This window comes from Canis aureus, chromosome 1, assembly GCF_053574225.1.
Source record: "Canis aureus isolate CA01 chromosome 1, VMU_Caureus_v.1.0, whole genome shotgun sequence".
In the NCBI taxonomy this organism is placed as follows: domain Eukaryota; kingdom Metazoa; phylum Chordata; class Mammalia; order Carnivora; family Canidae; genus Canis; species Canis aureus.
The window spans coordinates 43,148,134-43,164,081 of NC_135611.1; the positions used below are offsets into that span (position 1 = coordinate 43,148,134).

A 15,948-nucleotide genomic window follows, 5' to 3' on the forward strand; every position below is an offset into this window, starting at 1 on the left:
TCTAACTGGTTAGCTGCTTGCACCCCTCTTCCTCTTCTGATCCACCTTGTACACAAATTCTCCCTTCAGGTCCCTTCTTTTCTTGATAAAGAGCCATGCTCATGCATATGATCTTTCATATTTTTTAAAATAATACTTAATGCAGTGCTTTGTTCAGATGAGCTACCTGAAAAGCTTGTCCAAAACTCAATTTGAGCCAATCACTTCTGAACTCTACTTCACAAGGGCTTTTTTCCTTCTTGAAGTCATATATTTTTCAGTCAGTAAAACCTGTAAAACCTATATTATCTATTACTTTGAGTATATCCTAGCTTCAAATTTAGACTGTAGGTTATTAAAAATTATAAGTATGTCTTCCTTTTAAAACTCTTCCACAGTAGTGATATGAAATAGAATTATTTATGTTTTTACTGCTAGAAAAATTAAAACTAGGTTTAGTTTTGGATGAATTCTAAAGAATGGTCAATAGGCTAAAAGAGAGAAGAACAAGATCAAGAAATTCTGTAGCTCTGACTTATTTTCTCAACATACTTTTCATATTGCTTATCTCCTTACAATTCAAGGAATCTAATTCTATTAGAGAAGAAGAAAAGTTTGAATAAAATAAGACCTGTAGAAGAAGACGATTTAGGTCTGACCTGAAGGCACAGGAGTGCAGTTTAGGGAAGAAGGAAAAGCATTGCCAGCTCTCATACCTGAAGATTATGGAGCTTTGCCTCTAGAACTTTGCTGTCACCAGTTCTGTCAGATGATTCTTTTGCTGCTGTCTTTATTCCAGAAAACCACTCTTGGAATTCCTGCATAGACTCTTTTGAAAATAATGAAAATGAGAAATACATCCAGAACATTGAATGAGTTTCTAGGATTACCACAGTGAATTAATTCTGGCCTTCAGCTCACTGCATGTTGCCTTACAGAATGTTCCAGAAAGAAAATAATAACAAGAACAACAATAATATTAATAGAATATATTACAACATGATCTATAACCATGACTGTTTGGGGCAGAATGGAGAAATTATCTCAGGGAAAAGGCTGAAAAGAAATTTGTATTCCTGAAATATCTGATTTCCCATTGTGTTTGTTTCTCTTGGTAAAGAAAGAAAATTGCCTGAATATGGAAGAGAGTGAAGGAAGAAAGGCTGTAGGGGTGTTAAAGCCATTTTTATGGCAAAGGAAGGAAACATCTCCTCTCCTAACCTGACAGACCATCATTCTGCTTCTTCATCAGGGCAGAGGCACAGCTGTGTGGAAGCCGAGTTAGGGACACGAGACTGGCATAGCTCTCCTGGACTATACAGCTGCTGCTGTTTCATGGTGTCTCCTGGTTTCCAAGCTTACTGTGTTGCTTCATCACAGCAGTGGAAGTAATTTTCCACAAAAATGAGCTAAATGTAGAAAATCCTGATCAAACTCGGAATCCTCAATATGGTGGATTTCTACTTGCTTGGGGAGAAAAAGGAAGAAATCAGCTCATGATGGGAGTCCAAACACAGCCCTTTCACTGCCCAAATCTCAACACACAAATGAATTTAAAATAATATTCTTAATAATATTCTTCTGTAAAGTATTTCCAACTATTGCTGGCAGTTTCTAGGCAGCATTTGGTTTGGATTCTTTCTTATAAACAAACGATTCATGCTAAGCCCTGTCGGAGCTCACCATTGAAGTGCTTCTCCAGAGAATCCTGAAGGCTGGCCTGTGTTTTGGAGCACAACTGGCTCACAGCTTCCTGGTTCTTTATAAGGCCGGTCAGGGCACTCCCCAGGCTCTCCAACTCAACGGAGTGGTACTTTCGGCACAAACTGTTGAGATTTTCTTGGGTGGAGCTGATGTTGCTTTGCTGACTCTGAAGTTCCTTTTGTATTTCCTACAGAATAAAAGAATGTCATGAAAGATATTCATCACATTCAAGGGAAAATACCCCTCTACCTCACTATGGTACTTCTTTAGAAACTTATGTTGTTGAAATCCACTCAGTAATGCATGCATTTTTGTGGGATTTTTTTTTTCTAGTATAATAGATCTGTGTTGACTCTTTCAGAGTTTTGCCCAGTTCTCCTCAGGAACAGCAAACAGCTGTTCAAAGGTACTAGGATTTGGGCTATAGTCTAGGATTCCAAGCAACTAAATATGTTCTTAGGGATTCCCAGCCCATAATATTGGGTTTAGTTGATTAGAAACTATTAATGGAGTCTCTGCCTAAGTTCACATTCTTTGATGGGCTTCTTGGGCTTTGTTTTAGGGTCATAGGCCTCACCAAAATACCATTAGTTACTTTTTAAAATTTAAGTACAGTAAGAAAATATGCTAAAGACAACAGATCACATATGTTGAAGAGTCAAATCAACTCACAAGCTTTATAGACAGTTGATCAGGAACATTATCTCTACAGACAGATGACATAGTAGTAGAATATTGTTTCTCAACTGTTTTTTTTAATGTATCCTTCTCTAGATAAAAGCAGTCATAGCCACCAATAAAAATAATTAAGAAATAAAAAAGTATTTGGCATTCAAATGTGAAAATTCATGGAAATTCAAACAGGTGTTCTATAAGCTCTACCCATTTAGTAAAAAATATATGAATATGCATAGCTTATGAGCAGGTCCTACAGTAATGCATGCTTTCTGTTTTTAGATTATTAACCTTCTATTTCCTACTACCTGCAATCATTTCTTCATTTGTTGACTTACTTTGCTGTATCCAATATCATGAATTAGTCAGCCTGGTGCTAATATAGGTAACTGAGAGCAAAAGTTTTATTTTTATTCCAGTCACCACAAAATAGGAAAACCAGTATTACCATTGGAAGTATAAATGCTTAATGATAGATAATTACCTACCTTTACTTTTTTCAGCCCTTCCCATGTCTCAGTCTGGGCACAGTTCATCAATGATTCTTCTACTTTTGTCAGCCAGCTTGTTATGTCATTAATAAATTTCTCCACCTGTGTACTCTGAGCAGTGAAATCTTTCAAGGTTCCTTTTGCTTCTTCAGTAATTTCTTTGGCATGCTCCAGTTTCTGCCTTAGGTCTGCTTCTACAAACTAAACATGAAGTAGGATTTCATTAAAATCTGTGAAGACCAAAACACTCATTGAGTAGGAATTCTGTTCATGTGCAGCTTAACAGAAAAACAAAACAAAACATAAGCCTAACCATGGATGCTAATTCAACTTTTCTAAGAAGGGAAATCAGCAGGCACAAGCGGTCAAACATTGTAAGTGATGGGAAACTAGAAAGAGTAAGGATTACAGTTGACACTGGATGTTGAAGTGGCATTCTGATTGATGGTCCAAGGAATCACACTTCCAAAGCAGAGCTCAACCTACACGGAGTTACCAAGTTGGGGACCAAAACCTGCTCTTACTTCTTCCTGGGAAACACTCATTTCATGCCCTGATGTAACCACTGCTTTGAATACCACTGTAGGATTTTATCTTGAAACAATTTTATTTTTGTCTCCCCCTTTAAAGTATTCAGTGAGGCTACTTCTTCTCTCCCAAACGATCTGTTTTGGGAGGGCTCCTGACTTCTCTGGTCCTATAGATAATAAAAGGACTTATAATCAAGATAAATTGCAAAATGGTTTCAATTCCACAGTTAAAACATCTAGACCCATTTAATAATCAACACATTGAACTTAAAGTTAAGGCTTTTTTCTTACCCCTAGCTCAGATCTGCTATAAACAGGAAGCCCATCTGAAGAAAAGGGCCAGGTGCCTTTTTCTCTTTCTTCACTTTACTTCTATTCCCCCACATTTTCCAGCTTCTGACCTCTACAGGCTTGAACAAGCAGGAGGTGGGTGAGGGGCTCTGAAATTTTGACAACTGTTGTGAGCTGGCATCCAACTGTTGTGAGCTGGCATCCAAGCTGTTCCAAGGCTGGATGATGGTTCCCATTCTCTCCTGTTACACAACTTAATCTGCGGGGTTTTCTGAGACTCCCCTTACTGCTGGGACCTCCCATTGACACTGCCTAGATGCAAGCTATGTACTCCTCTTTCTCCTTCCACAGCCTGTGGACAGCTCTGTATCTTGCTGCTGAGGCCTGTTCTTCCCCCAGAAAGCCTTCTGAGATAATCACACACAGATGCTTTCTCCTTGCTTTTCTTCTGATAATTCACTTCTTGACGGAGGGGGACACGACGGGGAGTGTAACACTCTGGCATTCACATCAGATGATTCTAAGATGCACACCACTCAATACAATTACTTCTCTTTTGGCAAATACACCAACAGTTAGCCAGCCTGTCTTTCACCCATAAGGTCTTTTGGGGGAGTTAGATAGTAGACTTCAGAGTCCACTAACTGCAGGGGCACGTGTTATTTTTTCCAGATGGTACCACTAAAGCTTTTTTCCTTATTTTAAGGTAAAGAACAGGTGTCCCAACACCTTTTTGTTGAGTGTGTGTGTGTGTGGGGGGGGAGGGTAAGAAGGCAGAGTATAAAACAGTAGCTCTCTCCCAAAACCCTGCCTCCATCTTAACTCTGTAAAAGTCTACCTGTTGCTCATTTATATTGTGGCACAAGCAACATGCATAAGCACTCCTTTTTAGTTTTCTCTGTAATTAGTACCCTTTGTCTATTCTTGCTTCAGGTGAACTTCTAACATTCTGGTCCATGCATATCATTCACTGATGATATTAAGTGACAGATATACAGTCTCTGGTCAAAGCAAGTGTAGAATCAAGCAAGATAGATGGGTAAGCAAGAAGCAGTAGGTAAAGTAGAAAGGCACAACAGGAAGAAGGAAAATGCAGAGAAAATCCATGAGGGCAGCCACAAATTCACAGGTTAAAGTAAGGCAGCAGAACATTTAGCCTGGAGCCTGTAGTGCTGCTGCCAAAAGGCCCCCTATGCTGCCTGCTCCTAGAGCTCCCTCACTGACCTAGCCCAGGCTTCCTGGTCAGAGCTGGTCTACCCCAGCCTCCCTCCTGTTCCCTGGGGATCTGTGACACCCATGAAGCCCTGAAAAGAGGTTTGCAATGGCAGACTCAATCACTGAGTAAATGAATTAGGAAAATATCAATATTCATAAATGTGGTTTCTGGTCTGGTCCAGACATAAAATGGTCCATATGAGGCAAGCTAGATGATACTATTGCCAAAATTTAGTAAGGAAAAGGGGAACTTATCTTATTTTAATATTTGTGTTAGAGATATGCTATTAATACTAGCACAAGGAATTCTAAAGATGTTAATGTTTTAACATCCATATATGGTAAGATCCACATGTTTGCTTGAAATTATGATGATGACAATGAAAATACATATATATAACAGATAACATTTGTTTATTGTTATTATATATCAATGATACTAGAGATTATACTTGAGACAGAGTCAGTATACAGTAGTTGTTACTAACCTGATTGAGTACTTACCTGAAGGTCTGGTGGTGTTTCTGGATTTTTAGTTAATTCTTTAAGATCATTAACTTTGCAATGAAGTTCTTCCAGTCTCAATGCTTTGTTTTTAACTTCAGACTGCCAAAATAAAAGAAAGAGAAAAAGCATAACTAGTCCAAACATTGTCATATTACATTTGGCACTTAATAATTTCAAGAGTTAACCCAACTTTAAGCCAGGCTTTAAAAAAAAAAAATCTCTGATTTTCTGAGGACTCATTATTTACGCATGTGGAAAAATGTCATCAACTTTTACTTTGAATGTTAGGGAGTATGCAGAACTTTCTTCCCATCCTCTTTTATTGGAAAAAAAAATCTCCTGGAAAGAATTAAACACTAACTAAAAAGTCTTGAGTTAGTGGGAATTTACAGTAACTGTCATCTACTCATTAGCATTAATAGCACTGGCTCCCAAGGCAGAATTAAGTTTTGAGGAAGTATTTCAAAGCAAATATATGTCAAGAGTGCCTCACTATATGTAGACTATATGTAATACATCAGAAATGTTTCAAATAAAAACATAAAATACTTGTATTTTAAATAAATACCTTTTTATTTTTTTGCTTTCCGATTTTTTATTATTTTGCACCAACACTAACACAAAACAAAGAAAAAATAGGCAAAGAATCATTACTAAACAAATTAGATGCTTATAAATTGCATGGTTTTTTTGGGGCCACAAAGGAACATTTGATAGATATCCTTCTCATCTTAAATACAGCATTTTGGTGCTTTGTGGACACTAACAAACCTCCTGATGCCTTCAATCCAGAAAGTAATTTACTTACCAAGTGAGCCATGATGAACTAACTGTCAGGCCCACTGGCTTTCTCCAGGAGCAGGCTGAGCAATTAAAGATTACACCTTCACCCTTATACACTTTACTTTTGAATTGCAACAGCAGTGCATAATAAGGCACAGGGCTCAATCTGGGCTGCTAACTTTATTAGTTACTGTACCACAAAGATAGTCGGTAACATTAAAAAACCCACCTTTGTGAGTGACTGAACCTGCATATGAATGTGGGACTGATGCCCTTTGGTTTCCTGGATCCCAGAGGCCAGTAGTGGAAGGTCCCGCATGCTGATTAAACAATCAGCTCTACCCTGACTTGTAGTATTTACCACCATTTTGCATTATACCACAATGTCACTGCACACAGTTTGGAAGCACTGCACTACAGCACAGCATCCTATATTTCACCATGCAGATTTAACAGATACCAACAACTCAAGACCCTAGATAATAGTTGTATGTAGAGCTTAAATTAAAAGTGATAAGTTTTAAGTATTTATTAGCTTAATTTTTAATATAATTTGATTGTAAACTAATTTATAATTTAATTTTCAATAATGGTTGTGGTTAACACTGGTTTGCAAACTTCTTTAAAATTTACCAATTGACTTTTGAAAGCTAACCCTATTCCAGGGCACACCACTATTTTGAGCTGGAATGTTAACAACATCAAAGATAACTTAAGAAACTGCAGTATCGGTCTCCTGATCGCATTTTCAGTCTGGCTAATTTCCTTTACCTCAGTTTTCCCTTAGAAATAGGCGTTTGATTTAAAAATCACCAGAAAGTTCTTTGTGTCAAAGCTAGACAACACAAGTATACAGTTGATTCACCTACATTTTTTCCGACCGCAGCCATTCATTACCTACATGTTGTGTTCCATTTGTGGGCTGGGCACAGTACCCAGCACCCAGACATGCTTGGTGAATAGTCTCTGCCCTCATAGAGAGTAGTGTTTATAGGCTTTATGAAACTAGTCTTCTCTTATCACCATTTCCTCTTACCTTACTTCATTTTTCATCCTAGCCTAAACTAGGACTGCACATTTTACATACATAGTGTAATGTGAATAAAGTAGATGCCACAAGGGTTTATTCTCAGTGTCTAAAATAGTGCCTGACATATTTTAGGTGCTTATTAAGAATCTGATGAGTGAATAAACAAGTGAATGCAATAAATGAAAATAAAAAGTTTAAAATAAACTGGTGACTAGAACTTTAAAAGGCCACTTTCTGAGGAAGCCTGTCATACTCCAATCTCCAGTTTTCTCCCATTTCTGAAGAGGAAGTGGGAGAACCCAGTACCTAAGATAAGTGTTCAGCATATGGTAAATACTCAATAGACATCTTGTTTGAATGAAAGAAAAATCACCTGTAAATATTACTAAATTATAAAAACCTTCAATTTGGTTTTCCAATAGGAAGGTGCCATAGTCTCAGATGAATGGAAAATGGAAAAATACAGATTTTATGGGCTTTTACTTTTTTCACTAATATCTTAAGTACAGAGTCCCAACTAAGAAGTGATAAAAATAGGGAGAAAATCCTTATCCATTGCCTATTCAGCTTTCAGGTAAATAACAAAAGATAGTTAAAACTTCTGTAATGTTCATATGTGTCTCTGAAAGAAAGAACAAACTGTACAAGAAGGACACAACTTTCCTGTATTCTGGTCAATGAGCTCACAAGCTCACCAAGGTAAATGTAGTCAATTTACCTCAAATTCTTTAAGGAATTCTTCTGCTCTGAGGCTGTTATTCAGGTTGCTGATGCTTTCCGCCAGCCGCGGAACAGAACTGTTGCACCATCCATCGATCTCATCTTTACTTGAAAGTACATCAGCCCAAATGGTCAGGCTTACCCTCAGCCTATCCATGTTTTCCTCAATTTTCTCTGATATCTGGGATAGAAAACAGAATCCATAGCATCATCAATCCAAAGTATAAAGATGCTCCTTATCCCACCAAAGTACTAATAATGTCAATGCTGCCTTAATCAAAAAATTATATTCTGACTGAAAAACAAAGTTTTACAAATATTATTGCAAGGGAATCAGTGCACTTGACTCAAACAAATGCTAACAATTACATAATTTGTTTTTGTCATTTAGAGAGTTGACCGAACTTCTGAGACATTTGATTTTCATTTGTAAATTGGGAAACAAAGAATAGGTCTATTGGAGTCAACTTCTACAGGATAGAGGTCCATCTAAGGAAGTATTGTGTTTATCTTTGAAAGTAACATAATAAGCACTTTTATTTGTAATGCTGAAATATAAAAATGGGCATTAATTAGACTTGAACATATTTATCGAGTAAATAAATATGACAGCAACCAACTTTATATGTTTAAACTAAAGAATTATTGCTTAATACTCTTCCTATAGTAAGAATGTTCTAAAAATGGGGGCAGGTAAGGTTTTCTGCAGTCCCCAAATTATTTGATTACATTACATAATTATCAATGTCTAACTTTAGTAATTCAGCTTAAGTAATTTAATCTACAGTAATGCACTTTAGGTTAATAGAAGGACAACAGAATCACTGGATTTTTGAGCTGGAAGCTACATAAAATATGTATGAGTTGAGATGGAGAGTTCTAGAGAGATCAAGTGACTTGTTCTATTGTCACAAAACTAGTAAATGACAGAGCAAGAACTAAAACCCAAGGATATAAACTACAAGTCTGATGCTTTTCAATGTAAAATTATAGTTTGTTATTCTAAATTATGATACATTATAGTTTAATATTCTGTAGGATATTTATAAATTATCCTTCAGTATTTATCCATAATCCCAGAGTTTTGAGAAAAAAAATAAAGTTATAAATTTGTTTTAATTAAAGCTACCAAGTGCAATTCTAGAAGATCTGCCACTGTTTTTTTTTAAGAGTAGAGGGAGGGGCAGAAGGAGAGGGAGAGAGAGATTCTTAAGCAGGCTCCATGCTCAGCATGGAAATCAACTTTGGGCTCGATCTCACAAACTGAGGTCATGACTTGGGCGGAAATCGAGTTGAACACTTAGCTGATTGAACCATCCAAGTACCCTCAAAAAATCTGCCACTAAGTTTTAACAAAATAAAGCAAATAATTTTTTTTTTTACTAATTCTAAACTATAGGTGAATACTGTTTTTCTTCAAAATATCATTTTGCATGTAGCATTAAAAGTTAAAAATGTAATTCCATCCCTGAATAATCCTTTGCCCAAAATTATGATTGACAAATGTGAGTATTTGAATGGTTTGTACAACCCAGGGGATTATCTTACATCCAGCCATCTGTCCACAGTGCTGTCCATGTCTGTTTTCACCAAGATGAAATCACTACTGTGGATTTTTTTCAGCTCAAATAACAACTGTTTTCCTTTACTGGTAAAGTTATCCAATTCTTTCTGTTTATTACACATTTCATTCTTGGCAGTTTCATGCTGTGGACATAAATGTTTCCTTAATTAATAAAATAATCAGTGATAAGTCAGGCATTCAAAACCATTTGACTCTGAGAAATTTAATTCACGGTTGACTTTATGCAGAGTTGGTCAGCAGAATTTTCTACATCTATATGCACTGACAAGAGTTGTACAGAGAATCCATTGTATGTGAAAATCAGATCTACTAAGTAGTCTACTACAATAAAATAGTTTTGCTTATTACCTTGGACAAAGCCCATTTAAGATCCTCCTGGTCTTTTATAGTAGTTCTAGTTGCAATCACATTGCTGGCATTTTCTAGGACTTTAGATACAGCTGACTTCAAGTTCTGATATTCCCTTATTAGGTCAATAAGTCCACAGCATTGACCCTGGCTATAGTAATTAAAGAAAAGGTATCATTTATTATCATGTATGAAAGTAAACGGTTCCTTATGATTGGACCTGATATGTCACTACATAAATATATTCATAGATGGATGCTGGAATCAAGAAGAAACCATATTTCTACCTAGAAGTCAAGAGTTCTGGTCAAACCAACTTAACTCTAATGTCCAAATTGTTCTCCATGAGTAAAGAATGCAGTCATTAAAGTAAAATCTGTGACCTCAATGACAAGAAAAAAAATATGTGTTCTTGACAACTAAAACTTATGTAGATGACAACAAATTTTTGTTTTTCAATTTTTTTCATTACTTTATTACATCATAATGGTGTGTATTAAGGGAAGGCAAAACAAAAACAAAAACAAAAACAAACCCCAAACCAAAATAGATGGTTTTTGTTTATAAGTGTAAAATGCCTCTGAGCAAGCAATTGTACACGTAGTAATTTTTTCAGAATAAAAGATGTGCCCTAAGATTTAAGTAAAATTATATTCTTTATACTAATATTTATAACAAGAGAAAAAAATAGAAGTAACCCAAATGTTAAAAATACACTAATAATTGAATAAATTCTGATACCTTCTTATAATTGAATACTACTGTACAATCTCTAACAAAGCACAATTTAGGAGAATGTTCAATAACATGGAATAAAATCTTATAAGATGGTTAAATTTTTAAAAGCTTACATTAATAATCTACAGTGTGCAATAAAAACTTATGTACACACAAAAAATTGAATGTGAATGTTTATAGATGGTTTTTTATAATCATCCAAACTGGAAAGAACTCAAATATTCATCAACTGGTGAATGAATAAACTGTGGTATGCCTATTAAATGGAATATTATCTGACTATAAGAAGAATGGACTTTATTAATACACATAGCAATGCACATTGTGCTGAGTAAAAGAATTTATTTACCCAAGTAAAAACTTATGCACACAAAAAAATTGAATGTGAATGTTTATATATGCTTTATTTTTAATCATCCAAACTGGAAAGAATCCATTTGTATGTGATTCTGAAAAGACAATACTACAGAGACAGAAAATTGATCAAGGTTGCCAGGGACTGGGAGTGGGGGAGAGACTGACTACAATGAGATAAAGGGGATTTTTTTTTTTCAGGTGGTGGAATGATCATATGAGATTATAGTTATAATAGTTACTCATATAGTGTGTGTGTAGTCATAAACTGCATGTGTGTTAAACTCATACAGTTTAAGAGCATATACTAACGAGGATGAATTTTACCATTTGTAAACGTATCTTAATTACAAACAAGTACAACAAAACAAAAAAAGAAAATCGAAGGTTAAGATTCTCATGGTAGCACTTTATAATTTTCGACAGCTTCTGTTTTCAAGCACTGAATTACACCTATCATTGTCATCTCAACTTCTTCAACAAAATTCTGTAGGACTAAATTTCTAATGTACTAAAGGGACACAGAATACCTAAGATGGCAAAAGATATTCAATTCTTGATCACACTGATGCAAATCAACAGACAACAGCCCAATGACACAAAAAAGAAAGTTGAAAAAAAAAAAAAAAAGAGAGGTTTTTTACTTACTTTTCATGAATGAGTTTTTTTGTATCATCCCAGGTGACCTCCAAGCGGTTTACCTCTCTATCGACTTCAGATGCAAAGGCTACGTCTTTCTGAGCAATTTGTTTAGCTTTGTCTTTCAACCAACATAGCTCATGCTCATGAGAATTCAATTCATCTTCTAACTGATTAAAGACTCTCAGTCTGTGAATTAAAATGTTATTTTATTATTAATTTACTAAAGGTAAGGACTAATATTTCTTCTCCATTAAAGCATACCTATAGATATCTAGAAAAACTCTTAACACAGAAATTAAGTTAATATATATCAATTGTGAAAGACACCTTTAAAATGAACTTTGCAGAACTCAGACTATACCTTGGGGAACATTTAAAGTCATTTTCACTATTGATCTTCAACTTTCTATGAAGTTTGTATTCTTTTTCTATTTTGCTTTCATGATATATGACTTTTAAGACTGGGGCTGAGCTTGTAGACAAATCAGATGAGCACTTATTACAAGACTTTTGGTAAAAAAAATCCTTCTGTGTCCTGAGGTCCAACTCATGTAAAATAATAATATTTCAGGGTACAGTTGTTTCATTTAAAGTAATAGCTTTAGGGCAGCCCTGGTGGCGCAGCGGTTTAGCGCCGCCTGAAGCCCAGGGTGTGATCCTGGAGATCCAGGATCGAGTCCCACATCAGGCTCCCTGCATGTAGCCTGCTTCTCCCTCTGCCTATGTCTCTGCCTCTTCTCTCTCTCTGAATAAATAAATAAATAAATAAATAAATAAATCTGAAAAAAACTTAAAATAATAGCTTTATTTTTGGTCCTTAATATATTAATATTGGAATACTTGTAAAAGGTGGTCATATAGAGGCAGCCATGGACTCATACATTCTTGCATTTTAGTATATAGTGCTATAGAGTTATAAAGTGAGTGTACATGCATGATTCCATTTCATTAAAAAAAAAAGGTGGTTAAGAGGATGGACTATCATTACCTACATCTTCCAAGAAGACAGGCAATTTGCCCAAGATCGCACAGTGAAGCATAAGTATGGGGGGAGTTTAATAACTATATCAACTGAGGGCAACATTTTCCAAAACCTCTGTGTGATGTTGGAGGTTTAGTGTTAGAGATATCGATATGGCTCTTGAACCCGACCTGGGCCTTCTTCTCTAGCAATTTTAGGATTTCTTGTCTGCTTGGCCTAAGCAGGCCAGAGAGGGCTATGCCATTCTGCAACACCAATCCTAGTGCCGACTTCCTGGGTAAGCTGTTTGCTCCTTTGCCATGTTGGCTTCTCTTTTTTGTCTTTACTCCAGAGGCTGTTTTTCCTTCTCAGATCTTACTCTTTTTTGTAAGTTTACTGTTAAACTAGTCAACTTCACACTCATCATGCATATAACCTTAAGAGCCATTATTATCTAACTGTAAGCCTTTGCTAAATGCTTGATTCAATTAAAAGGAAGCAAATCAAAATGGTCTTGGCATGGTCAACACAATCCTTATCAATTATGGACACTTTGGTATGAGTGCATTTCAGCTGTGTATTTGCCCCTGAAAAAAATGGAAGACAAATGACCCTGAGAACATAAATGGGGAGAAAGTTCTATGAAGGAGGAAAAATAAGACTGAGAAGAAGGTTATAGTATTAGAGGAAAAAAATTACTTCCAAAATTACTGCAGGAAAATACCACTGCCCCCTTAGGTTCTCTATTAAACTCACCTGACAAAACCAAAATTTAAGCAGTTTAAATTCGCTTGTCTGCCTTTTCCACATCTCTAAGCAGTTACAGGTAGTTGCTGAAAACTACTCTGCCAAGCTGATTGGTTTCACTTTAAGTGAAGGAATAGAGAACTCAAATGGCAGCTTTATCATCTTAACAAGCTCCAGAGATATCATTTCCATTTCCTCTCTTATAAAAGAACCATTTATACCATTTTCTCTCTGCCAATATCCTGTTACTCTCATCTAATGAGCTTATTCAGTCTTTCTGAGGGGCTGGCAGCCACCGGGAAGAACTCCCCCATATTTTCACCACCAGGACTAAAAAGCTACTTGGATCACTCCCTCTCTCTTCTGCTTTCATTCTTATTACAGAAGATGGGGACCTTCTCCTAAAAGCTAACCGTTGCTTAAAAATAGATAATATGCTCTACAGCTTGTTATAAACAAGATCTTAGGCTTATATAGACAGAGCCCTTAGGAAAATCTTTAAGGAAACCAAAGAAATTTTAGTACTTCGCAGGAGGCAAATTAGTCACTAATTTTATCCTCAAAATATTAAAGGAAGTTGCTGTGACACTGTTCAAATGTTGCATAAAGGTTAATTCTAGAACAAATTAAAAAAATAAATAGAACTGGCTCCAGCCATTTCTTTCTACCTCTGCTGAAGAGCTTGGCGGGTAAGCTCCTTCAGCCTCTCTTTGTCTGTCCTTTCTTCAATGTCCTCAATGCTTTTCAGCAACTCCTCCTTCTGGTCTTGGAATGCTTTCTTCAGTACTGCCAGGGCATCTGCTTCGCTCTGCTTTATTCCCAGAAGGTTCTGAATTCTCTCTAATTCAGAACAGAGGTGATCAGCTGTAGTTCTGCAGGAAGTCCTTTGCTCTGAGCTTCCACTTTTAAGATGGTATTGAGCTTTAGCAAGAACGCTGTCGAGGCTGATGGCCACAGATTCTAATGATTTAGCATCTTGAATTGCATGATTTAAGTCCTTCTCTAATAAATCAGTCTGTTTCCTATTCATACTGTTGGTTGCTTCCACTGTGTGTCTCAGCCGGTGGAGAACCCCCGACAGCGAGACATGGCTCTGTAGGAATTCAGCCAACTGGGCCAGGGCAAGCTGCCGCCTTTCCACCACCTGGCTGGCCTCCTCGAACAGCTGGAAGCAGTCCTCTGCCTTGCCCTGGAGGAGGGGGAGGCTCTCAGCTCGAACCAGAGCACCCAGCTTCACCAAGTGATCCTGCAGACTCTGCAATTCTCCCTTTTTACTCTCTACTTCTGCTGCGTGGTCCTGGAAGGGAAGAGTGAGTTACTGAGTCCTCAGATACACTGTGGCTAATAACACAGACATATTCACTATTTGTGATGTCAAGATAGTTTTCAACGCAGTGGATGGTATAGGATTTAAAGGTCATCTATGGTAAACCTTTTAGAAATGTTCCTAAAATTTCCTGTTTTCTCATCTGTATGTTTCACATAAAACACAACCATGATTTGGAACTAATTCATTGCATGGAAAAGAATGTCTTCATAAATAGAAATTGTAAAAGGAAATTTTATATAAATATAAATATATATATGCATAATTTAGAAGATTTAAAATATATATGTATACATGTATAATATATATATGTGTGTATGTATATAGTAGAATTATACATGCAAGTGTAGTACATGTAGTATATATATTAGTATATATAGAAAGTATACTAGAACTATACATGCAAGTGTATAATTCCAGTATATATACCATGCAATATATGTAAAAACTATATTATAGTATATATAATAATGGCATATATATATATATATATATATATATATATAGTCAAAAAGCAAATCACAGGCCCAAAATGGAGTCACTTAGGGTAGGTCATGTCACCAAACTGGTGTTTCATACCTAACCTAATTGCAGTTTCAGACTCCTCCGGAAATAGAGTGTTAACTTGTCAGGAATTTTTTGGTCAGTACCCATGAGGTAATCTGTAACATTGGTTATCTTCTCCCCCATGACTCCCCAACCCAAGGAAGATGAGGTAATCTACAGGATAAGACCCCCTGCTCTTACTCATAAGGGAAAGGGACCTTGCCTGAAAGGATCCTTTCTTTCTTTTCCTAATAACTTCCTTGCCCCACTCTTCTTCCGATGAAAACCTTCCATTTTATACAACTCCTCTGAGCTCTTTTCTATTTGATTATTCACAAATCGCTTAGTAAAGGCAACTAGATCTTCAAACTTAGTTAAATTTTTGTTTTTTTAAGAATACTATATATAAAATAACAATACCATATATTATATATAACTAAATATATAAGGTATTGAAGTTTGAAAGATTTTAAATATATATACAATAAAGTTAATTCTAACAGAGCTTATAGGAAAGGAGTGTAGGAATAGATGGGTATTAGCTTCTCTTCAGAGGCAGTGGGTGAAACAGACAAAAGCACAAGTTTTAGCAGCCTCCCTTAAAGAAACAAAGGGGAACTCATTGAGAGTGTTGTATAGGAAATTTGACTTGCTCACAATAAATCATGTTTGAAATCTCTAAGAGCATTGCTAACAAGCTCAGCATAGTACCCATTAAAGAGAAATTAACACCTATCTTAATCTTGACCACAATGGCCTTAATATCTGTCTCTGC

At 36.1% G+C, this 15,948-nt stretch overlaps 1 protein-coding gene across 14 annotated transcripts in view; it reads right to left on the reverse strand.

Moving 5' to 3' along the window:
* SYNE1 (spectrin repeat containing nuclear envelope protein 1) overlaps positions 1-15,948 on the reverse strand; it is a 448,999-nt gene that overhangs the window by 242,161 nt on the left and 190,890 nt on the right. For all 14 annotated transcript variants that reach the window (XM_077897071.1, XM_077897049.1, XM_077897055.1 and 11 more), the window contains 9 exons: positions 13,969-14,597; positions 11,599-11,778; positions 9,859-10,009; positions 9,474-9,632; positions 7,924-8,106; positions 5,390-5,491; positions 2,847-3,050; positions 1,663-1,870; positions 696-808 (listed from right to left, as the gene is read on the reverse strand). In XM_077897071.1, the coding sequence (XP_077753197.1) occupies positions 696-808; positions 1,663-1,870; positions 2,847-3,050; positions 5,390-5,491; positions 7,924-8,106; positions 9,474-9,632; positions 9,859-10,009; positions 11,599-11,778; positions 13,969-14,597 (1,929 nt within the window). The remainder of the gene's footprint in view (positions 1-695; positions 809-1,662; positions 1,871-2,846; positions 3,051-5,389; positions 5,492-7,923; positions 8,107-9,473; positions 9,633-9,858; positions 10,010-11,598; positions 11,779-13,968; positions 14,598-15,948) is intronic.